This window comes from Antechinus flavipes, chromosome 1 (assembly GCF_016432865.1).
Source record: "Antechinus flavipes isolate AdamAnt ecotype Samford, QLD, Australia chromosome 1, AdamAnt_v2, whole genome shotgun sequence".
Classification (NCBI taxonomy): Eukaryota; Metazoa; Chordata; class Mammalia; order Dasyuromorphia; family Dasyuridae; genus Antechinus; species Antechinus flavipes.
This window is the reverse complement of record NC_067398.1, coordinates 60,724,482-60,749,136: the sequence shown is the minus strand read 5'-3', so window position 1 is coordinate 60,749,136 and position 24,655 is coordinate 60,724,482. Positions and strand designations below refer to the sequence as shown.

The window sequence follows — 24,655 nt, the reverse complement described above, 5'->3', positions numbered from 1 at the left end:
AGTGCCTGCTATATCCATGGACCTTAAGATATATTTGTTAAATTGAATTCCTCTTCCCAGACTACTTCAATCCTAAGGACTCAAGGATGCTAGGGTAATGACTGGAAAAGAAAGTCCTTGTACCTTAGACTTGGCTGCTTCAAACTAGAAAAGGAAGGTGGTCGAATTCTTTCCTGTTTTAGCCCATCTTCTCTTTCTAGCTCCAAATTCTCCACAAGAGCTCAAGCTTATGACCCATAGAATAGCTTTCTATCAGAAACTTTCACCCAAGGAAAACTGTCTAGTATCTACCCTGGACTGACTACTAGATCAACTTGAATGTGACATAATGAGTAGCTTTTTCTTTATGGACAGGATAGATTTACATATTTTAATCTTTCCAGAGCATCCCCTGGATTAAGCTTTTAGAATACATATATGTATTTCTCCATCCTTCTGGCCCTTCATGAGTTTCTAGGATTTGATCCTGCCTCCTTTTGGCCTCTATCTTTCTAATCTGAAAAGGGATCACAGTTTTTAGTCTGTTCACATATGGACAGCCTTCCCCTAATTCCTCCAACCCTTCACTCCCCCACACTCACCTTCGCAGGAGACTCCATCCGCCATGATAGCATAACCAGGGAAACAAGAGCACATGGCTCTGTTATCTATGACGTTACACACTTGTTTACAAGGACCATTGTCTAAATCAAGGTAAAAGGTGGGACAGGTTAGGAGGAAGATCATGGGGACTTGCTCCCCATTGCCTTTCTAGTACTCTAGCTCAGTTCAGTTTCTTATCCCCTCTCACCTGGACTATTCCAATAACCTTTTAATTTGTTGGTCTCCTCTCTCCAATCCATCTTTCACATGGCAGCCAAAATAACCTTCCTAAATATCATTCTGACCATGTCTCTCCCCTACTCAAAAATCTTCAATGGTTTCCTATTTCCTCTAGGATAAAATATAGACTCCTCAGTGTGGCATTTAAAGCTCTTCAGAGTCTGATTCTAACTTATTTTTTCTAGTTTGGTTTCATATGGCTCTCCTTTATACATTCTGCATTCCAATCAAACTAGCTCACTTGCTGTTTCCTAAATTTAGCATTATTTCTTTTACCTGCATTGCCCCTCATAGTTGGAAACATACTTTCTTTCTCCACACACTTAGCTTCCTTCGAGGCTGAACTCATGGATCATTTTCTTTCTTTTTTTAATATCTTGTGTGTATGGGGAGGCAATTGGGGTTAAGTGATGTGCCATTTTCTACAGGAAGCTTTTTCTAATCCCATTGATAATTAGCACTATTTCCTTCTTCCTCCAATTAACATGCATATCCTTATGTTTGCATTGTTTAATCTTTTCTTGGAACAAGAAATTGTATTTTTAAAATGTTTGTTTTTGTACCCCTGGCACTAAGCATAGTACCTTGCACACAGTAGGTGCTTAATAAACATCGATTGAATTGAATTGCATTGGAATGGAGATCATCTGCACCCCTGGGAACATAGGAGCATAGTGGGACCCTTAAGTATGTGATACCCATTTGCTTAAGGCCCTGTGATTGTTCCCATTGCATAATTCTAGGACTCAGTCTCTTGTTAGCATGCAGATATTTCCTCCACTGCTTCCCCTTTAGACCCAGAGCACTCATTACAGGCTTGTTGATCTATCTAGACATTATTATTATCGGTAATTATGATTTACTAATAATAGGCAAAGCATTTTCTTCACAATACTGTGAGTCAGCTAAGCAAGTATTATCCCATTTTACAGATGAACAGCCTTGATATTAATTTAGTGCTTTTATAGTTTGCAAAGTACTTTATATACTAAATTACCTCCATTAGAGCCTGCACAATGAAGCAGGTACTGTGGGGAGTATTATTAGCCCATTTTTTATAGAAGCAAAGACTCAGAAAAATCAAGGGCTTTTTGCCCATGGCTACACAACTATTATGAACTGGAAAGATTCCAACTCAGGTCTTCCTGACTCCAAGTCTAACATGTACCATATGATGTTCAGAGTGAGCACTTAAACCTGTCTCTCATTTCTAGGTCAGTGCTCTTTCTAGAATGCCCTGCCTCTCCCAAACCTCCACTTTCCTCTCCCCATCTGCTACTCCCTTTACGTACCTTTGCAGGTGTTTGGAACTGGCTGAGGCATTCGCATGACTTCAGGCTGGCTGTGGGGGGCTTCGGGGGCAAGGGGCCCTTCTTCTCCAGTGTTTGGCTTCATCACTTCACTATCTGTCGACACACAAATCAGAAAGAATGTAGAGAGGAAAGAGGAAGAGTCAGGGAAAGGAGCATCCTTCAATCACTAGCTCTTTTTAATAAATGTAACCGAGGAATGGATAACAGGGGCCAGTTCTAGCATCATGTGCAGTTACCACTCCATGAGGAGATTTAGGGAGCTTACTTCCAGAAATACATGTAGGTATATAATGCCCTCTTTTTCAAAGGATGGTACAAGTGTATTGTTACTGTTCCCCATTCACTGCATGATGAAGAACAGCCTTTTAATTGGACGCTGAGTCAGAACTAAGGGCACACAGCAAAGGCTCCAATGTAAAAAAAAAATCTCTTCCCACCCCCCCCTCTCACTTTCTCTCCCCTTTCTTCTCTGCTTTCTCTGCCTCCCTGTTTCTCTGTTGCTGTCTCTGCTCTTTCTTCTTCTTCTCCTCCTTCTCTTTCTCCTTCTTTTCCTTCTTCTCTTTCTCTCCTTTGCTCTACCTCCTTGTTTCTGTCTGTTGCTGTCTCTGTGTCTCTCCCTGATTCTGTCTGTCTCTGTCTCCCTCTTTACTCCTCTATCTCCTGGCGGTGAGTGGGAAAGAGAAGCTGTAAACCCCTGGGTGGCCCTATCTTACCAGATTACTTTAAGAATGCACAGAGATGCTTTTGTCTCTGTGCTTCTCTTCCAGTCTCAGGCAAAGGCATTTTGGAGACAGAATTGAGTACTGGTTGATCCAGCCCAACATCAGAGCCAAGACCGCAAGTGCTGCAAACTAAGAGGCAACATGTCTCTAGCTATGCCATATTAGAAGTGAATTTAGTGTGAGGGATATTTGTAGCTTTTACTTTAAGTTGGAGCCTATAAAATGGAACTATATTTTGCCTGACAAAAAAAAGCATAATAAGCATCATCATGCTTACCTTCTCGATGGGTGGGGAAGGAGCAGAAAAAGGGGTAAGAATTTGAAACAAAATAAAACTTTTTTAAAAATATAAAAAAATGTTGGAGCCAATTTTTCCAAGATGGAAAAGTACCCTGATTTGAGGTGAGTAGGTGGGTGGGGATAATGCTCTATCGCAGGGGTCCTCAAACTTTTTAAATAGGGGACCAGTTCACTGTCCCTTAGACTGTTGGAGGGCCGGACTATACTAAAAACAAAAATTTTGTTTGTGGGCCTTTAAATAAAGAAGCTTCATAGCCCTGGGGGAGAGGGATAATCGTCCTCAGCTGCTGCATCTGGCCGGCGGGCTGTAGTTTGAGGACTCCTGCTAGCAACACTTTAAGTCTGAGACCACTCTACCCAGAGATAGAAGTTTAGATGGAAACGATATGCTCTGATTGGGGGGGGGGGGATATATTTGTATTTTGACTTTTCCTATATCTTTTCAGTAAATGTTCTTTTGGGAATTGGTTATCAATATATGGAAGAGATATTAGCTGGTTAGAATTATACTAGGGAGCCAATTTTTTTTCAGCTAGATGATATAGAAAAACACAATTAACTGGTTGTTTGATATTGAGGTGATAAGCAGAAAAGATAGAAATGATAGAAAAACACCCCCCTACTCCTCAGGGATGCTATGGCTGGAGCTGTTGTCTTACTCTGGGGCCCCGATCTGCCAGAGCAATTGACATTGAGATAAAGCTCCTGAGAACATATACATGCAATATCTGCATAGCATAGTCAGCTTTGATGGTGCAGTGGACAGAGAGCACTGAGTCTGGAGTCAGTAATATCTGAGTTCAAACACAATCTCAGATACTTACTAGCTGCATGATTTTGGATAAGGTCCTTAACTCCTCAGTCTCATCTGAAGTTAATCACTTATTTTCTCTCAGTTTCCTCAACTGTAAAGTGGAAATAATAAAAGTACCTACCTTTCAGGATTGCTATGATGATCAAATAAGATAATAATTGCAAAACACTGAGTACTATATCACATAGGAAGTACTATACAAATGTTGGCTATTATTAAACAACCAGCGAGAGACACAAAACAGTTTCTTCAGGATTGTCCTTTGTATATTGGCTGTAGACTTATCCACACATTCTTTTATTTGGTTTCTGGGATTTTTTTTTTGAGAGTGACCTGCCCAGAGTCACACAGATGGTGCTAAATGTCTGAGGTCAAATTTAAATTCAGATCCTCCTGACTCCAAGTCGGTGCTCTATCTATCGAGCCACCCAGCCATGGTATTTGGTAGAGGACTTCTTGACTTTCAAGTCCAGTTCATTAGTCACCACATCCCAGTGACAGACAATGGCTGGAGTAGAATTTTTCACACTCACACAGTGTTTTCCCTTCATCGAAGCACTTTTAATCTATTACTTCACTTAAAAACTGCAACTACTCTGGATGATAGGGAAAGGCAGGAGTAATCACCCTCCTTTTATAGATGAAGAAAAGACATGGTTCAGAGAGGATAATTGACTTGTGTGAGGTCATTCAGCTGTTTCATGAAAGAATTAGGGCATGGATTCCCAAACTAGTATTCCTCCTAAGTAAGGAGCCTGATGAAACCTGTAACATTACCAGTAAAGCCATAACACTCAAACGCAGGGACATATGTTTTGCCTCCTGCTCCCTGGGGCTCCCTCTTTCCCTCCCTCCCTCCTACTAAGGATTCCACGTGCCAGGAGGAGATCCACGCCAACAGACACATAGGGAGGAAATGGGCCAGGGCCCAGCAGGGCTGAACATTTTCCAGGAAAGCTTCCAGGAAACTATTCTCCATCAGCTCTGGGGCTCTGTGTCTCCAGTGGAAATTACCTGATTTCCTTAGACCATCTCAATCCATTAGCCCAGTGAGCCTCAGAATTTGACCTTGCTTGCCCCCACTCTCAGAGTTCCCTCAGAGGAAGAATGTATATATGGTGGCAGGGTGGGTGAGGGCACCAGGACTCTCAATCTGTATTTCCTTCAGTTAAAGAGAGAAGGCTGAGATAACAGAAAAAGCCAGGATTTCCAGAAGGAAACTGGCTTCTGAATAATGTCTGCTCTAGGAAAATTTTGGTTAACTCTTGATCCCCAAAACCAAGTTCAAATTAAAGACTATCTATCCCCAGAACCTGAAGATTATTTTGACATCACCTCAAATGAGCCTATTGAAGCTGGAAAGAAGAATTCCATGAACCAAGCAAAGCCAACCATAGGACTTTTGGCATGATCTAAAATTTCCATTGAAAAAGAGCAGTATCAAGCAAGGCTTCCTGAAGAAGATGGTACCTGAATGGGGTCTTGAAGGAAGAATATGATTTCAATGGAGAGAAGAAAAAGTTGTCACAAAGAGAAGTGAAGTTGCAAATGAAAGAATATAAGCAGGAAATGCGCAAGAAATGTTTGTGGACATAGGGTAGTACTTAAAGAAAGGATGGCAATGTAGGGAAATGGGGAGAAAAGTGTCCATGGCAGCACTGGAAGGAGAGAAAAGATGATGAAAGATGTGGAGAAGGTGGAAAAGAAGGGAGATAACTATGAAAAGGAGAGAAGAAAAGGAAGAGAAAGAAAACAACTAAAACAGAGAAGAAAGGAAAATAGAAAAAAAAGATTATTAATATATGCAAAAAGAAAAAATGGTAAGAGAGAGAGAATGAATTAAATACTAGAAATGATATCACTTTTACTGAGTTGAAAATCACTTAAGTTCATAAAATAGTCTCACTGCTCTAGGAAATCAATAACTGTTTATATTAAATTAATAATTTTATTTTACTTACTGCCTGTTGACTCAGTAAAAGTTTAATTGCTTAATTGGCTGGGTTGTGAAGATAGTTTTCACAAAAAGGCCATACTATGAACATAGACCAATTCTAATTAATTTGAGGACTAATGACCTCAGCTTTAATTATGGAAAAATCCTCTTCTTTCATCCTTCTCTTCTTCCTTCTTTTTATCTTCCTCTTCCTTCCCCTTCTCCTTTTCCATTTCCTCCTTTTCTTTCTGCCTACCTGTCTTTGGGTTATTCATTAGCCCAAGATGTTAAGGAAGGGAAAAAAGAAAGGAAATGAAAGGCATCATAATTTGTTCCTGAAGCTTGCCTCCTGACATCTCTGTGGACAACCTGAACTGATGTGGCCTGGATGAGAGCCCAGTTATGTGGATTCCTAATTGATTGAATGGGTGTACCCCAAGAGTTGATGAATGGACCTCTATCAGCATTGAAGGAGGTTCCTCATAGCAGCTTCAGGGCCTCAGACTTGGTTCTGTCTGATTGAACATTGTTATCAATAATTTGGATGAAGGCACAGAGTAAGTGCTTATCAGATTTGCATCTGACCCAGAACTGGGGGGGAAGGCTAATTTGTTGGAAGACTATAATCCAAAACAAATCTCAACAGGCTTCAAGCCTGGACCAAAACTAGCAATATAAAATTTCGCCAGGAGAGAGATGAAGTGTTTCACAAGGCCCAGATAGGGGAGGCCATTCTTAACAGCCATCCATGGGAGCAAGACCTGAAGATTGAGGTGATCACAAGCTCAGAATCAGCCAACATTGTGATGAGAGAACTAAAAAAAACTTATGATATTGGACTTTATTAGCAATACTCTAGTATCCATAACAAGGGAAGTAATAGGCTCCCTGTACTTTTTTACTCATTAGGCCCCACATCTGGAAATTCTGAATGTCCCATTTTAGGAAGATCATGGAACATTGGCAAGCTGTCTCACATCAAGAGCAAGGGAAATAGGATGCATCATGGCCTCTGAGGACTATTTCCTGTCAAGCTTGCATGGTGATTCAGATCCAGGATGCCTTCAATGACCTGCTACTGGATGCACTGGTCCTGCCTACCTTACTTATCTCATCCTACTCAAAAGATATCTCTCAATATGGTGATTGTAGCCATATTCACTTAGGCTAACTGAACTTATTATCCATCTTCCTCGGATTTATTGCCTTAATCCCCTCCATTTTCTCTTCTTTGGGTTAAACTCCCCACAAACCCCTCATATCTATTCTCCCATCTCTTCCTCCCTTGCTTCCCTGACTACTATCTTCATTGCTTTCCCTATTTGTGGAATAATTTCTATTCATCCAAGGTTTTGTTGCCCTCTGTTGGTTTCTTTGCTGGTTGCAGGCCAGGTTATTTGCTTTTGTTCTGATTTTATAAGCCTTTTAGTCTCTGTATCTATTAATGATAATGATAATAGCTAACTTTTACACAGTGCTTACTATGTGCCAGGCACTGTGCTAAGTGCTTCATAATTATTATCTCCTTTGGTCCTCATATCAGTCCTAGCAGGTAAAGAGCTATTGTTGTTATTGTTCAATTGTTGGTGATCCATTTGGGGTTTTATTGGCAAAGATTTTGGCGCAGCTTGCCATTTCTTTCTCCGCTCATTTTATAGATAAGTAAACTGAAGCAAACAGGGCTAAATAACTTGCCCAGCATCACATAGTTATTGAGTGCTTGAGACTAGATTTGAATTCAGGAAGATGAATCTTCTTGACTCTAGGCATTGACATTCTATCCACTGTACTACCTACCTGCCTATCAATATGCCCATTTTATTGATGAAATTATTGATGCAAACAAGGTTAAATGACTTGAGCACAATCACATAAGTAGTATCTGAGCCAGTGTCTGAATCAGATCTTCCCAATTCTAGATTCAACCCTTTATCCTACTGTGCCAAGTACATGCCCCATCCATAAAATGATTAAATGTCCTCATGATCTTGTTATACTTCCAGCTCTAAGATAATAAAATCATGGAATGTAAAGAGCTGGAAAGAATTTTGAAGGTCATTAGTCCAGTGATTCTTCACCATTTTTGTGTTGTGGGCCCCTTGGGCAGTCTGGGGAAACCTACAGAACCCTGTTTAGAATCATGTTCTTAAATACATAAAACAAAACACAGAGGAGTACAAAGAAAATCAATTATATTAAAATGTTGTTATCCAAGTATTTTTAAAATATGGCCACAGGCTCCAGTATAGTTCAGTCCTCTCATTTTATAGAAGAAAAAACTGAAGTCTAGAAAGGGGGAAGGAACCTGTCCCTCAGACCTTTCTAGAGCTGGGACAGTCCTAGGAACATGAGCAGAGATCACCTTTCTAGAGTGGAGTAGAGCAGTGCATAGAATGCTGGTCTTAGATTCAAGATGTGAGTTTGAATCCTTTGTCAGATACTCACTAGGTGTACTCAGCCTCAGTTTTCCTAGCTCTAAAATGAGCCTAAGAATAGCACCCACCTGAAAGGGTTGTTGGGAAAATGAAATGAGATAATGCATGCAAAGTGCTTTGCTTAAAATGCTATATAAATATTTACTATTATTTGTCCTCTCCTTTCCATTTTGCAGATAAAGAAATGAGACAGAAAAAGATCTATTTCTGCAGAATTTTCCATAACATTGATGGTGATAATAACAATAAACAAGCAAAACTAGAAACAAACTATATGTGATTGGGAAATGGTTGAACAAATCATGATGTATGAATATAGTGGAGTATTACTGCATCATAAGAAACTATATATAAGAGGAATTCAAAGAAATATGGCGGCACCTCATATGAAACAATGCAGAATGAGCAAAACATAATCAAATGAACAATAAACATGCTAACTATAATTACGTTAAGTTTACAGCAATAGTAACAGCAACAAAATTCATGTTAAATACAGGAGAAAATTGCATTACTACCTGAAGTTTTTATGTGCATCTTTTGTTTCTTTTAACAACCGGAAAACAACCGAAAGATACAATTATGTGTACACTCATTTGCAATTACTGTTGCTTCATTTAGTTTCATTTGTGGCTATTTTTCTCTTTAGTTTTTGTTTAAATATTTGAATACCTGTGTTTTGCAAGGGGGAATTAAAAATGCTTATCCTCCTCCTAAAAACCTAGAAGAATGCTAGACCTGTTGCCAGGATGGCAAGAGTTCAAATTCTGCTTCTGACAACTACACATTTCAGTTGTCTTGACTTTTGTCCTGCCATTGGACTTCACTGACTCAGGAAGAGACAGTGAAGCTGAAGACTTTGCACAAATCTGCTTAATTAAATCCAATTCACCTGAAAATCGAGATATCACCCTATGATGTCATTGGTCCTCTTCAAAATGAAGGAGGAACAATAATCTGATCCTAAGCAGATCACTCAATGTCTGTGTGTCTCAGGCAACTCCCTGGGACTTATCTAAGTCATGGATTGTTTAAGGTCTACTGGTGGAAGGGCTTCCTAGTATACCTAAAGCTAAGCCCACAATGCTGTCATCACAGATCTTTGTATGTTTCATGATATCTTACACACAGAGTTGTACATTAGATACAAATGAATCCAATCTCTTCATTTTAAAGATGAAGAAACAGGCCCAGAAAAATTAAGAGAGTTGTCTTTCCCAAGGTTGTATAGATAACTAGCATCAGAGTAGATGTGGATATAGATATGCGTCAGAAGTAAGGATACACAAAGGCTCCAATGCAAAAAAAATTCTCTCTCTCTCTCTCTCTCTCTCTCTCTCTCTCTTTCTCTCTCTCTCTCTCTCTCTCTCTCTCTCTCTCTCTCTCTCTTTCTCTCTCTCTCTGTCTCTGTCTCTTTCTCTCTCATTTACACAAACACACACCCTCTCTCTCTTTTCTGCCTCTTTGTTTCTCTTCTCTATTTTCCTCTCTATGTCTCTGTCTCTCTGTGTATGTCTCTTTCTTTCCATCTCTGTCTCTCTGCTTCTGAATCTGTGTATGTGTCTCTGTCTCTGTCTATCTCTCTCTCTTTATCACCTGGTGGTGAGCAAGGAAGATAAGCTGTAAGCCTCTGGGTGAAAAAAAAAAAGGCTGTATGTGTACATATCTCTATATAGATATGTTTTGGGGGGAAAAAACAACAAAAAACTAAGGACCAACTTGCTCAAGGCAATAAGTAGAAGAGCCAAGATTTGGAACTTTGATGTCCTGTCTTCAAGTACAATACTCTTTTTATCACACCGTGGGGATATCTAATCTCAAACTTCCACATTTTATAAATAAGGAAACTGAGATCCCTTTGAGAGTTAAGTTATTTGGCCAAAGTCATACAACTAGAAATCATCAGAAGTTCTATTTGAACCTCACTATTCCTGACCTTAAGGCTACCACTCTTTCTACTACCCTAGGCCATTTCTCTATAAATAATACATTTTATTAACTCTCATCAATAAAAACAAATATTTAGATAGTTGAACAAGAACAACAACCAAAAAAAAAAAAACTACTTTCCCAAAGCCCAAGTAAAACAAAAAAAAAGTTTTTATAAATTTTTGTATTTATACATGTTTGTGCATTTGTTATTTACCAACTACTAAAAGAAAAGGAAAAGTAGTGCATGGTGTGGGAGACAGAGAGCTGACCTTAAATGAAAGGAAAAAAAACACAAGCATACATTAAGCACCTACTATGTGCCAAGTTGCAGCTAGTTGGCACAGTGGATAGAGCACCTAACCTGGAGTCAGGGAAATCTGAGCTGGTCCTTAGTTTCTTTCTTCCAAATATATCTATATAGAGATACGTATACTCCTTTTTTCACCCACAGACTTACAGCTTTATCTTCCCTGCTCACTACCAGGTGACAGAGGGATAGGAGGAGAGAGAAAGATAGAGACAGAGACATACAGAGAGACAGAAAAAGAGAAAGATAGAAAGAGAAAGTCAGAGATAAAGAGAGACAGAAAGACAAAGAGAGAGACACAAACAGAGAGACAGAGAGAGTCAGAGACAGAGACCTGAGTTCAGAAAGATCTGGCCTTAGATACTTATTAGCTGTGTGACTGTACAAGTCATTTAGCCCTGTTTGCCTCAGTTTCCTCATCCGTAAAATGAGTTAGAGAAGGAAATGACAAAGGACTCTAATGTCTTTGCCAAGAAAACCCCAAATGGGATCATGAAGAGTCATACACTATTAAACCACAAGAACAACAAAATGTGCCAGGTACTGTGCTAAGTGTTTTATAAATATCATCTCCTGTGATCTTCACAATGACCTTGGAAGAAAGGTAGCACAGGGTCACACAGCTAATAAATCTTTAAGATCGTATTTTAATTCAGACCTTCCTTACTCCAGCCTAGCGCTCTGTGCACTCTGACGCTACCCAGATGCTTTGAAGCTACAAAGTCCTGGGTTCAAGTCCTACCTCTGACACAAACTGGCTGTGTGGTCCTGGGCAAGTCATTCAACTTCTCAGTGCTCTAGTCCAGTGGTTCTCAAACTTTTGTTCTCAGTATCTTTATACTATTAAAAATTATTGAGGATTTGTTCAAAGAGTTTTCATTTATATGGGTTATATGTATAGATATTTACCATATTAGAAATAAAAACTAATTTTGAATTTGTAGTCCCTCTGAAAGGATTTCAGAGACTTCCAGAATTCTCTGGATCATACTGGCAGAATTACTGCTGTAAGCCACTCTCTTAAGACCTGGGGTTAAAGACTTGACCTTTTTGGAATCCTGGTCCCTTTGAAATCTAGTACAACTTATGGACCCTTCTCAAAATAATGTTTTAAAATACAAAAAATAAACTTAGTAATTTACTAAGTAAATAAGTTATATTGAAATATGATTATCAAAATATATTGAAAAAATTTCATGGGCCTCAGGTTCCGAAGACTTATTCTAAGAGTATAAATTGCAAAGAAAGTGGCAACCTGTACTACTAGAGCAAATTTCTTTCTTTCTTTTCTTTTCTTTTCTTTTCTTTTTTTTTTTTTGGTATACATATAATTTTATTAAAGATGAAAGTAAATTTGCATACTAATCAGATGGATGTGCTTGTTTATTTTTACATAAAGAATTAAATCTTGGTGGAATATTTGATACTGCAGGACAGAACCTTTTACTATTGCTAAATTGTTTCATGACTTCCATATTCAGTTATGGACTTGAACTCCGCATATTTTAAGAAGTTTTGGCCTAAAAGATATCCAAACTTCTTACTGTGGCATTAAAAGCCTTTCAAAAAAAAAAAAAAAACTAGTCTCAATCTATTTTTCCAGCTTCTGTCCTTATCTTTCAAGGAATTTCTTTATCTGGGAGTGACTGAAACTCTTGAAATCATAGGTCAAGTCAGTAACCACACACAGCAAATGTGCATCACAATTTTCTTGAAGCAATAAAAGTCGTCTTAAAAATTTAACAAGAGAGGGGCAGCTAAGTAGCACAATAGGTAGAGCACCAGCCCTAAAGTAAAGTCACGAGGACTTGAGTTCAAATTTGGTCTCAGACACTTATACTTCCCAGCTGTGTGATCCTGGGAAAGTCACTTAACCCTAATTGCCTCAGGAAAAAAAAATTAACAGGAGTTTTGTGGCTGATATGCTCTAGGTATGTTTATAAATGTGTTGAGTGAGGGCTCAAATCAGATTTTTGTTTTTGGTTTTACTTCAAATCCATCTTTTTTTTTTTTTCCTTTGCCATTTTTCTGTTTTAACAGTGCTCTGTCTGAAAAAACATCACTCCATGACGACTCAGAATGGTTGAACAAATTGGGGGGAAATCAAGCTTCCTCTCCCCTAGAGCAAACGCTCAGTTATCAATCATTGCCACAGGTCAGCAATTAGCTGGAAGTAAATGAGAGAAGTTTGGGGGACATGGAGCCAGATCCAGATTGCTGGCAACTGAACTGACTGAGCTGGTCCCCCAGGGTCTTTTGGCTTGTATGCCCCTAGATCTGACTTGGCTACAGGCGCTTGGCAGTGCTGTCCTGTGGCTCTCTCTCCAGTTACCCCTCAGAAGCTAAACATGCCAGGATTGAACAAAAGACACAATGGACTGACATGGAAATTGTTTGCTCTCATTCCTTCTAGACCAGAGCTTTTTAAACTTTTTCCACTAGCAATCTTTTTTGCTTGAGAAATTTTTACGTGACCCTGGGCATATATAGATAAATGAAATAGGTATAAAAATCAAACATTTACTCATAATAAATGATAATTTTGTGATCTTTCACAAACCCACAGTTTGAGGATCTTTGTTCTACATCAAATATAACTTCATATCTGGATAGAGTAGGCAGTAGCCTACACAGGGAGATGTCAGAAACACAAGGAAGATCCTACTTTTCCTTTCCCCAAAAAAACAGCTCCCTCACTGGCTCATCATTGTTCTTTGCTGAAATCCCCCCATCACATTCATTGATATAATTTACTTTTTTGAGCAAACCAGGGTAGTGAATGCAAATACCCTTAGCTGTAGACATTGTCACCTATTAACACATTAATGTGAACTGATTTTCTGTATCTTTCTCAGTGCCCTAGATCAGTTTTTAGTTGGGGGAGAAGTATAGAAGGAAACTTCTAGACTACTGGTCACTTCTTCTCAGGGAGATAGACCTATACGGGATAAGAGTCATAGAAGTTTGCATCTGATCATTGAGTACTTCATTTTGCAGATGAAGAAACTGAGGTAAGTGGCTTGCTCAAGGTCCCACTGCTAGTAAGTGAGGTAAAATTCTAGCCTGGATCTTCCTGACTCTGTAGATGCTTTTCATGGGGATAAGGTACCATAAGGGCAGAGGAGGGCACTGTAAGAGAGTTGTTGAAATGCCATTTCTTTCCATACTAAACCACTGGGAACACATTATCCACAAAAGTCTGTGGCATGGGGAGTTTCTGACTTTTGTATCTGGGCTTTTCAGGAACAAATTTATTAATGACTTAAAATTGACTCAAAAGTATTAGGATGAGTATCCAGAGCTACTTTATACATCCTCTAACTCCTCAGAAGTGCTTACTTCTTGGAGATGCCTCTCTAGGTGTTGTTGTCCCCTGCCCACAGGAGGAACAGTCAAATGCCCCAGAGAGAAAAAAGCAGAAGTGGATCATTTTTATATCCCTTAAGGCTAGCTTTTTATGTGGATTAAATAGGTGACCATCTATAGTTATTATTTCAGGAACCACAAAAAGGTCCTTGATTCAAAATCAAGATCAGCAACACCCCTTCCTTCCTTGCCAAGATGGGTCTTCCCTGATTGCCAACAGTCTGACTCCTCTTACCTGGAAGGCAACTGAGTCCATCTTCTTGCAGAGTGAATCTGGGGAAGCAGGCACACTTGTAGGAACCCACAGTGTTGATGCACAGGTGCTGACACAGCTCACCGGGATACAGGAGGCATTCATCCCGATCATCCCCAGGCAGGCTGTTGGACAGCTCTGACTCCTGGCTGATGGACAGGGCTGCATGGAGGTTCTCAGTCTCTGAAACTGGAAAAGTCTTTCTTTGAAAATGTGACATTGCATTGTTACACAGATCTCCAGAGAAATATTTCAGCTCATATTCTCTGAACTGTATCACAGCCAGCTCAGCCTATAGGCTTAGCCTTGGCTTCAGGGCCATTGTGATAGCAAGATTTCTCAGACTCACAATCCTAGACAATAACAGAATTTTTTTCTCTTTTTAGCCTCATCTGGTAGAAAGGAACCTCAAAGGGCACGTGGTCAACCCTATACTTGAACAGCAATTGTCTTTACAATATTCCCAATCATGGTTATCTATCCTCTGCAAAACAAACATAACAATAAAACCCACCTGATAAAGAGAAACTCACTATCTTCTATTCCCATTCAACTTTTGCCCACCTCTAGGTATTAGGAAGTCTTTTCTATTTCTCTCTCTCTCTCTCTCTCTCTCTCTCTCTCTCTCTCTCTTCTCTCTCTCTCTCTCTCTCTTCTCTCTCTCTCTCTCTCTCTCTCTCTCTCCCCCTCCTCCCTCTTCTCTTCTCCCCTCCTCTCCTCCCTCTCCCTCTCCCTCCCTCATAGTTCTGTTGCCCACTCCCTAACTCCCTGTGTAACTTTGAGGCTCACAGAGCCTTAGTTTCTTAATCTGTAGAATGAAGGGCTGGGGTTAAAGGATCTTTGAGACCCTGTCTAGTTCTAATTTGAGGTGCTATGATAAACTGAAGTTTGCTTTGCAGTCACTTCACCCACTGGGACTTATTCTGTCTTCAGGGCCCAGCACAAGGAGACAACAGAGCTGAGCTAAAAAATTTGGGGACCAAAGAACTGAGGCCAAATCCTAAGTTACTGTCTCAGATTATTACTAGTTGTGTGACACTGAGTCACTCAACTACCATATTCCTCAGTTGCATGTTCTTTCACCTTCAAGGCTATCTCCTAACTTCCCTGTGTTGATATGATATGAACCAGTTTATGTACCTGTTATCTTGCTTGTTAGAATTTAAGTTCCTTAAGAGTAGGATCTGTTTCTACTTTTTTTTAAATTTCCAATGCTTAGCAAAGTGCCCAAGCCCTTAATAAATATTTATTGACTGACCCATCAATGTCCAAATAAAATGAAGAGGCTGGACACAATAATCTCTAGGATTTCTTCAACTTCCAAAACTCCCATGGATCCAATACCTTACCTACATGGTAGTCCTGCAAATACTTGGATACACAGATCATGTACTTTCTAGGTCTTTTTCTTCCCCCAGGAAACATCCCCACTTCTTTCAATCAGTCCTTGTGTAGTCAATGCTGAATCCCTTCACTAGTCTGGTCTTTTGGCTCTAATATATGGCTGTTAAACTAGGTTAGAAACACAAGTCTCCTCTCCTGAATATCACTCCATCTCTCTGACATCCCTGCCTCATTGGTCCTTTGAGTTAAGAACTGCAAAGTTGGGAGGTAGGAAGAAATAGAACAGTTATATCACTATTAGCCATTAAAAGCTATTCTCAATTTCATTTATTGTCTCAATATCCCTAGAGCTTGGCAAGTTGCATTTAATGTATGCTTATATATAGGAGTAGTGTTTATATATAGTGAGTGAAGTCAGAATGAGACAAAATAAGGAAAGAATCAGAGAAAGAGAAAAAAAAAAAGATTGAACAAAGTCTTTGGCACCAGTGATGGAATGAATGAATCTAAAAGATAGATCCATCAGATGCACTTGAGAAGAGGTAGCTCAGTGAGGACCCCCTGGAGAAGTGAGGGAAAACCAGAGATATATCTTAAAACATGGAGGGAACCCAAAAGAAGAGCCTAAATTTGGGAGGGGGCAGATAATAGTGAGCCAAGGCAATATATTTCAGACATGGAACCGTGCATTCTATGATCCTGCTATTGATTGTCCCTCATGCATGACAATCTCCTGTGTCCTGTCTCCAGTGCCCAGTTCCCCTCCTTATTTCCACCTCTTTGCTTCACTGACTTACTTTAAAACTCAGCTCAAATCCTACCTTTTGGAGGAGTCCTTGCCCATTTTTTCTATATGTTAATGCCTTCTCTCTGAGACTACCTCCTATTAATACTGTGCATGTGTGTGTGTGTACACACACACACACACACACACACTTTTTACACACCTAGTTATTTACAGTCCCTTAAGGATTGGGACTGTTTTGCCTCTCCATTTAGGCTGGCACCTAGTAAGCTTTTAATTAAAGCTTATTTCTTGTCATTATTGGCTGGGAAGGAAAGGTAGGCTGAGGGTGTTGTGGAAGGCTGGGACCTGGGGGTTTTGGGGATTCCACTCTGAACAAATCAGAGTGGAAAGTGTTGGTCAAGAAGAGGGAACTAAACCCAGCAAGCTGGCAGGCAGGATTTCTATAGAAAAGGAAGCATAAAAATTGAATTTCTAGGGTGGGGGAGGTCTGCCTCTGGCGTCTGTTAGACATGGCGCTGAGCTTTCTCCAGGCTGTCTCCGTGTGCTGCCATGGTGCAAAGCTGTCCCGAGGGTGCGACTGAGGGATAACTCTGCAGCATACTGGGACATGCAAATCCTACCCTCCTGCCTGGGCTCTCAAATTAAATCTATTCTGGAGGGCTTGCGTGTGAGGTCATATTTGAAGAACGTGTTTCATATCTGTTCTATTTACATTAAGAAATGGCATTTAAAGGGAAACAGGATCCTGGTGTTGATTTCTCTAGATTTGTTTCCGAGCTGATACTGTTGTTTGAATCCAGCTGGGCTGCAGGCCCTCTTCCCACTCCAAATGGATTGGTCTGGGCAGTGTCACAGAGCAAAGCCAGCCCCAGAGGAGAGGCCAGGTTCATGAGGAGGGCAGAGATACCCATGATCTTCCGTAGCCTGATAAGAAGAATCGAGGAGACTGGATGCAAAGTGGGTGCTCATCAATTGAGGAAAGGCAGGGCAGATTATAATACACCAACATAAGGAAACATTGTTGTGCCATAGGAAACAATGAATTTTAAAAATTCAGATAAAAATGGGATGTGTATGAGTGGATGCAGAGTGAAGGAAGCAGAGCCAGGAGAATAAAAGGGGGAAGAGAACAAGTATTTATTAAGCACTCAAGTACTGTGCTCACCATTTTACAATTATTATTTCATTTGATATAGGATTAAAAGGAAGACAATTATATTCAAACATAATTATATAGGGCAATGGATAGAGAGCTAGCCTTCAAGTCAGACATTTAGTATCTATGTGATCCTGGGCAAGTCACTTAATCCTGTTTGCCTCAGTTTCCTCATCTGAAAGATGAACTGAAAAGGAAATGGCAAACCATTCCAGTATCTTTGTTAAGAAAACCATAAATAGGGTCATGAAGAGTCAGACATGAGTAAAAAGAGATTGAACAAATTATATATTAATCAAAATTCAAACCTGATAATATGTGCTGAATCAGGTAGTCATCTAAACTTTGTTGACAGGGCTTTTTAGTCCCATGATATGTAAAATTCAAGCAAGTTCCAAACTTCCATAGTAAAGACTAGGAGATAACCAAATGGTGCTGATAGTTTTAAGATGATGTGAACATGTTTTTTCCTGACAACTCTGAAATGATTTGGATATGTTAATTAGCTAATCTCAAGGTCACCCAGACAGAAGTTGGTCTGTTCTCCACCCTTACAAAATCCCTATAAAATGAGATCTCGGATTCTTTCCACCTCGACCCCCCAAAAAACCTCTCCCATCTCTATCAGGTCCATTTTGTCTGGTGCTTCCAGGTTTAATCTGTGGTTATATAAATGATTATGTCTCTCCCTGTTCCTAACATTCAATGCCTTCCTTCATCCTCCATCTCCTATTCCCATGACCTCTGCCCTTGTACCCCTTTCTATCATTTGTCTTCTGAACTGTTTGCCCCCCACTTCTGTGCCTTAGTAAAGTGTAATTGAAGCTTCACTTCTCATTGCCATCATGGTTTTTTTGTGGAGAGAATCCAAATAGCTGGGAGTTCCTGCCCCATTTCAAAGTTTTATAAATTAATGATCAATTCAAAAAGCAGATCAAAGATTTAAATCCAACTTTCTTGTCCTCCCCCTCACTCTCAAGTCTGGTTCTTTTTTTCTATACCCTGTCTCACCATAATAATAAATGTCTATATCATAAAATAAAAAGTGATTTTGTTGAAAAGGAGCTCCCAGCGAGCTAATTTCTTTTACGATATAAGGCTAGCATCTTCTCTGCTACTCAGAGCTTTAGAGGGTTGCCTGGGGTGCTAAGAGGTTGAGACTTCCCTAGAGCCACAATTTGTCAGAGGTGAATCTCAAGCTCATCTCTTCCCTCAAAGACCACTTTATTTTTTTTATCTTTGCAGAGTAGGTCCTTCATAAATGCTTGCTGATTGTTGGTTTCCCGACACCAAGGTCAGTTTTCCCCACACTGTGCCATGTTGATCTCATGCTATCGTGATGTTACATTGATTATTCCACTTCAAAGTTTACAAAGCACTTATCTCATAACAACTCTGAGAAATGGATGTCGATACCAATCACTGAACAATGAGGCTGGAGGGCAAATCAGACCAGGAATAACAAAAGGAAGTGGACTGAGCACTGAATCAGTACAGAAACAAGAGATGGGTCACGATGGAAATAGGATTGGACTTCTTGGACTCGAGGAAACCTGGGTTCATATCCTGCCCAAGGCCCGTAATAGCTGCATGCCCCTTCTTGTAAATCACAACCTCCCGGAACCTGCTTCTCCTCTGTGAAATGAGGGGTTTGGATTCAATAGCCACTGAGGTCCATCCTTTCTCTAAATCTTCTTCTTGTTGGCCTTGCGGGCCAAGGACTGGCATCTCAGGGTGCATTCAGGCAGCTTGCTCAGACAGTTTCCAAGCCCCACATCACGAATAACACAGAGAGGACTCCAACCATATCTAGATTCCCCTTCAGTCTCCCATTCAGACACCCTTAGTCAGACTTAGATTGTGCCCGATGGAAAGCAACATTAATAATCTCTGAAGAGCCCCAGGCCCCAGAAACAGGTGTCAACCTGTGGGTGAGGTTGAGGCTGGAAGTTTGCAGCTGGAATCCATGAGGAGCGGCTTTTGTATCTAACATGTGGAGGGATAATGAGGGAGGAGAGCCAAGGAATGTGAGAGACCCTGCGCACGCCGAGCTGGGCTTTGAAGACCTGTGGGATGCATTCCAAGGCTGATTTATTGGGCATGAAGGAGCATGACGGCCTTGCTCGGTTCTGGCTCACATTTCCACTCCAGAACTCCATGAGGAGAGCAATCTCTGATTACAGAGAAGCCTGGTCCAGCATGATTAGTGTGACTGAAATGACTCTCAGCTGGCGTCCTGGCCCAGGAAACCTGCAATAAAGCCCTCTGCTGCGGTCTGAGGATGGCTTTATCAAACTGTCTGGGATCATCCTCTAAGGAAGGAGGCAAGGCATCCTTAGAAGTGATTATTGGAGTCTTGGAATCTTGGGAAAAACAAGACGTCAAGACTGCCCACCCCCATGATCAGCCATGTAGGATAACAGATAATACTGATCTTAGGGTCAGGAAGAACTGAGTGTGAATCCTGTCTTAGACACTTATTGGCTGTGTGACCCTAAGAAAGTCATTTAAGTTCTTTCAGCCTCAGTTTCCTCATCTGTAACATGGAGATAATAATAACACCCCTTATCTCCCAAGGGTATCGTAAGCATCGATTGAAATAACACAGGTAAAGTGCTTTGCAAATCTTAAATCACTAGATAAATATTAACTATGTGTTATTATTATTATTATACCTAGACAAGACCTCAAATCTAGTTCAATATTTTCATATTACAGATGAGGAAACTGAGGCACAGGAAAATTAAGCGATGTATCCATGTAAGTAGTGAACCCTAATGGTAAGAACTGATTCGTGTCTATGCCTTTGAATCTCCATGAATTTCCCTTTCTGAAGGAATGGGTTACTCAACTAGCTGTGTAATCTTGAGCAAGTCATCTCACTGCGTCTTAGTGTTTCTAAATGTAAAATGAGAAAGCCTTGAACAGTCCTCCCACCTTAAAGTTGGAGGGAGTAAAAGGGCACCAGGTTTGGCATCAGACTTAAATCTCAGCTCCACTTGGGAAACAGCATGGAGCAATGGAATGGCTTAAAGACAGAGAACCTGAGATCAAATCCTCCTTGTGCCATTTATGCCCATCTGATACTGGGTATTTCACCTAAAGTTCTCTGGGTCTCAGTTGTAACATGAAGGGACTGGATGAGAGGACTTTTCAGAAAAGTCACTTAAGTGCTTTAGATCTCAGCTACTCATCTTCCAAATAAGAAGGCCAGACTCAGGGTTCTTTGAGATCCTTTCTTTTTTAGCTTCAAATCCTATGTTTTTATGAAGTTTTAATTTAGTTCGTTTAGTTTAGTTAGTATGAAGTTTATGAAGTTTTAGTAGCTCATTATTAGGCATGACTAAATTCCAGAGGATTTGGCAGAACCAGAAAACGGAGGATCATAGAACTGCAGATTATCTAAATTGGTAGAAATCTTGGAAGATAAAAGTCAGAGTTTGGAAGGATGTTAGAGCATAGAATGTTAAATCTGGGAAAGAACTTAGTAAAATGTTGGAGCTGAAAGGGATTCTAGAACACAGAATATTAGAATCAGAAAGAATGTGACAATATAAAATGTTAGCACCAAAAGGGACCCTAGAACAAAGAATATTAGAGTAGGAAAAAAACCTTATAGAATGCTACCACTTGAAAGGATTCTAGAACATGGAATTTGGAGCTGAAAGGGTCTCTTGAAGATGATATTTCAGACCCAGAAGGGGCCTAGAACACAGACTGTTAGAAAGATTATGTAAGTCCTCATTTTCCAGGGGAAGAGTCCAAGACCTTTAGCTCAAGGTCAACAGCCAGTTAGTGACTAAGGCAGGCCCCAGCCTGTTTGGTTTGCTGTCCAGGACTTTTTCCTATTCAATGTCCTGCCCTCTAAATTCCCATCCACTCATTCCCAAAGAGATTTCATGAAGTCTGAATCATCTGGTTTGTAAGTCTTTCCTCCATGTGGAATGCCTTTACGCTAGCCAAGCACCCAGGAGGCAGGAAAAGTATTTCTAGTTCTCAGAAACAGCACCAGCCCAGAACCTCACACATAGTAGGAGCTCAGTGAGCAGCTGGGATTGTAGGATTGCTGACATGCAGCAAATTTGCCTCTACCTTTGCCCTCATTCCAAGGCCCATCCCCTGAAAGCAGAACCCTAAGCACTCATCTGTGCAAGCAAGGAATGGCTCGGCTATATGTTATCAGCTTCTTGGCTGTGGAAAATTCCTGTGTCAGGCTTCAGACTTTTGTTCGGGCCATTCCGGCTCTAAATGTTTCTTCCCTTATTAAATACCACCATTCGGAAAAGGAAAATCTTGAAGCAATGAAGGAACACCCCTACCCCAAGGGAAGGGAGAATTATACAAATCTTGATATTTTTCCATTGCAAAACATCCCATTGAGTAGGCTTCCTTTCAGCCAGATGTTAGGCTTGGCTGGAGGAAGGTAGCGTTAATTTTTCATGCCTTCTCCCAGCATAGCAACAAGTAGCACAGGGTAACAGGAAGAACTTGGATTTGGAGGCAGGAGATTTGCTTGGATCCCATCTCTATTTACTAGCTATATAATCATGGGCAAATCATTTAACATCTCTGCCCTTTAGTTTCAAAGGGAAGTAGGTATAATATGTCCACTCCCTACCTATTGTAACAAAAGGTCTTTGCAAATATTATGGTACTATAGAAATATGAATTATAATAATGAAGCCCATTATCCTAGAGTCTCACATAACTTGCCTGGATTCTTCTAAGGCATAATTTTACCTAATCGTATTTGCCATTGGAATTAAAGATCAAGATATAGGAAAGGGTTCACCAGGGAAGGAGTTTTTCCTCGGATTGTTGTTTTTTTTAAATTGTGTCTATGGATTCAGTTACATCCCAGTGACCCAAAGTTCTGCTCTGGATGAAGACTGAGTATCAGGAGATATGAGATCTGCTCAGTCACTAGCAGTCACTTGGCTCTTTGATACATCAGCATCCACATCTGTCAGATAAGGTCAATGGTCTCAGTCCCTTCTGGCACTAACATGACATGACTGATCCAGTTAAAGTTGAAGATGGTCAGCTTGGAGTGGTCATTAGTTTATTAACCTTTTGTGGCATTAGGTGGGTAGAGGAAGAGGTAGCCTTTAGAGCTTTGGGAAAGAGAAGCCTGCCAGGATGACCAGGGGAATCCATGTCCAGATCCATGAGCTCAGCACATGACAAATCCTGTCTCCCTCTGGAGGGAAGGGATCATTCCTATACAGGTCACTGATTTTCTGTATATCCTGAATGACTTTTATAGAGTTACTACCTATGACACTGGGCAAATTCTCTATAAAAGGTTTTGTTGGACCATGGAGTCCAAAAGGTTTTGTTGGACTCCATGGTGTCTCCTGACTTTATTATGTTATGAGGCAATGATCTGTGAAAGAAGAGTCTAAGCCAGTCCATGGGTAACTCTTACCATCTGTGGGGATCAGTTATATTATGCGGGTGAACTCAAAATGGTTCTATAGATGCTGGAAAAATGCTCCCAAAATGGGAACCAAAATTGAAATCCAGAAAAGGCGTCAGTCATGGAAGGTAGGTCAATTTCTCCCCAAACATAGGCTTCTAAAGTGCCCAGACTCCAGAAAATAAACAACCTGAGTTGGGGCCCTCAAAAAACATATTCAGAAATAGCTGGAGGAACAGCCATAAGCCCACAAGTGTGTGTGGGTGTCACAGCTGGTCCTCCCAGAGTTGTGCAGAAGTGCTCAGGTATGAATAATGGAGTTGTGCCTTCCCATGCGTCAGAAGGGTCTCCTCTCATCTAGGAAAGATGAGTCAGGTTACTTTCATTGCCAAGAAACTACAGAAGGAGAGAAATAAGTTCCACTGAAGAAAATACCCCTTTGAGGGCAGGTGAACACAGATTAAACTTTTATAGCCAAATATAAAGAAAAATCAAGATTTTCTTTGTTATGATTTCAAGGTGGCCCCAGATTTCACTCTTATTATGGTATCTGGACAGCATACACACACATACACAAATCACAAGGTTTAGCAAATCTCTTGAGCTATAAAATTCCTGGGTATCCTTCCTTCTTGAATTAGCTATAATAATCTCTTAAATGACCCACCAGCTGCTTTAGTGGACCTAGCAATGCTTTACATCCATTCTTCTGTCACAGATTTAGGTGTCTAGGTGGAATTGGTGGGTGAAAGAATAGGGTTCCTTTCACTCTTCTGATTGCTCTTGAGAGGCTCCTCTTGTTCTGTACAGCCTTGGGTAAAAATCTATTTCATAGAGACAGAGTGATCAGCGACTGCTGCATTATGGGAAAAATTTCCCCAATATGATTCAGGTGTCTTTAGTGGGTAGCTATTAACAGCTGGAGAAAAGGAGGCCCCATGAGGACAGACCATGATATTTCAGTGCTGCTCATAAGGCAGTCTTATAGCAACGCTGAATATTCATGACCCATAATCCTGGGCAATTAATCCAGGAAAAGTGATTCAATTTTAAATTCAATTCAAAGGGTAAATTGAGAGGAATGTGGGTTAGTAGATGGAGGACTGACTTGTGTCCTGAAGATATGGGAATGGATTCTCAGACAGGTACCAGTCATATGACCCTGGGAACAGCATTTAACATCTTTAGGTCTCAGTTTTCTCATCTGCAAAATGAGGGTATTGTGCACAATAACCTCAGAAGTCCCTTTTAGTTCTTAGTCTAGGACCTTATGATCTCATAAACACTGACTGAGAACTTATTAGGTATAAAGCATTATACTGCTGAATGGAGGGACTAGCAAAGAATGAAACACATGTGAGTAGAAAGTATTTCATTTTTTTTTATACTTGTTTCCTTGGTGCCTACAATGGTCCCTTTTATTAGAAGGTGCTTAATAAATATTTGTTGATTGATTGATTAACAAAATGAGATAATATCTTTAAAGTGCCTTGTAAATATAAGCTATTATGATGATGATGGAACTAAATTAAACTTAATCCCCCTTCCTATTGTCTCCACTCCAGCATCTTAGGATCCTAAGAGATACAGCCAAGGTAAAATTGACTGACTGTTGTGGCTAATTATATGGCTGGGGTGTGACAAAGAAGGGAAAAATCAACAACTACTCCAGGTATACAAGTTTGGATATAAAAAGAATAGTATCCTTAAGCCAGGAGAGGGAGATGGTTTTCAGAGGAAATATCGGATTTTATTATAGAAAGATTGAATTTGAGGTACCAGCAAAAC

At 40.2% G+C, this 24,655-nt stretch overlaps 1 protein-coding gene across 1 annotated transcript in view; it reads right to left on the bottom strand.

The window, feature by feature from the left end:
* The window catches only part of FBLN2 (fibulin 2), a 151,959-nt gene that overhangs the window by 35,283 nt on the left and 92,021 nt on the right, over window positions 1-24,655 (bottom strand). The window contains exons 5-7 of the mRNA XM_051983792.1: window positions 14,183-14,389; window positions 2,115-2,228; window positions 582-683 (exon numbers count right to left, since the gene is read on the bottom strand). Of these exons, the coding sequence (XP_051839752.1) occupies window positions 582-683; window positions 2,115-2,228; window positions 14,183-14,389 (423 nt within the window). The remainder of the gene's footprint in view (window positions 1-581; window positions 684-2,114; window positions 2,229-14,182; window positions 14,390-24,655) is intronic.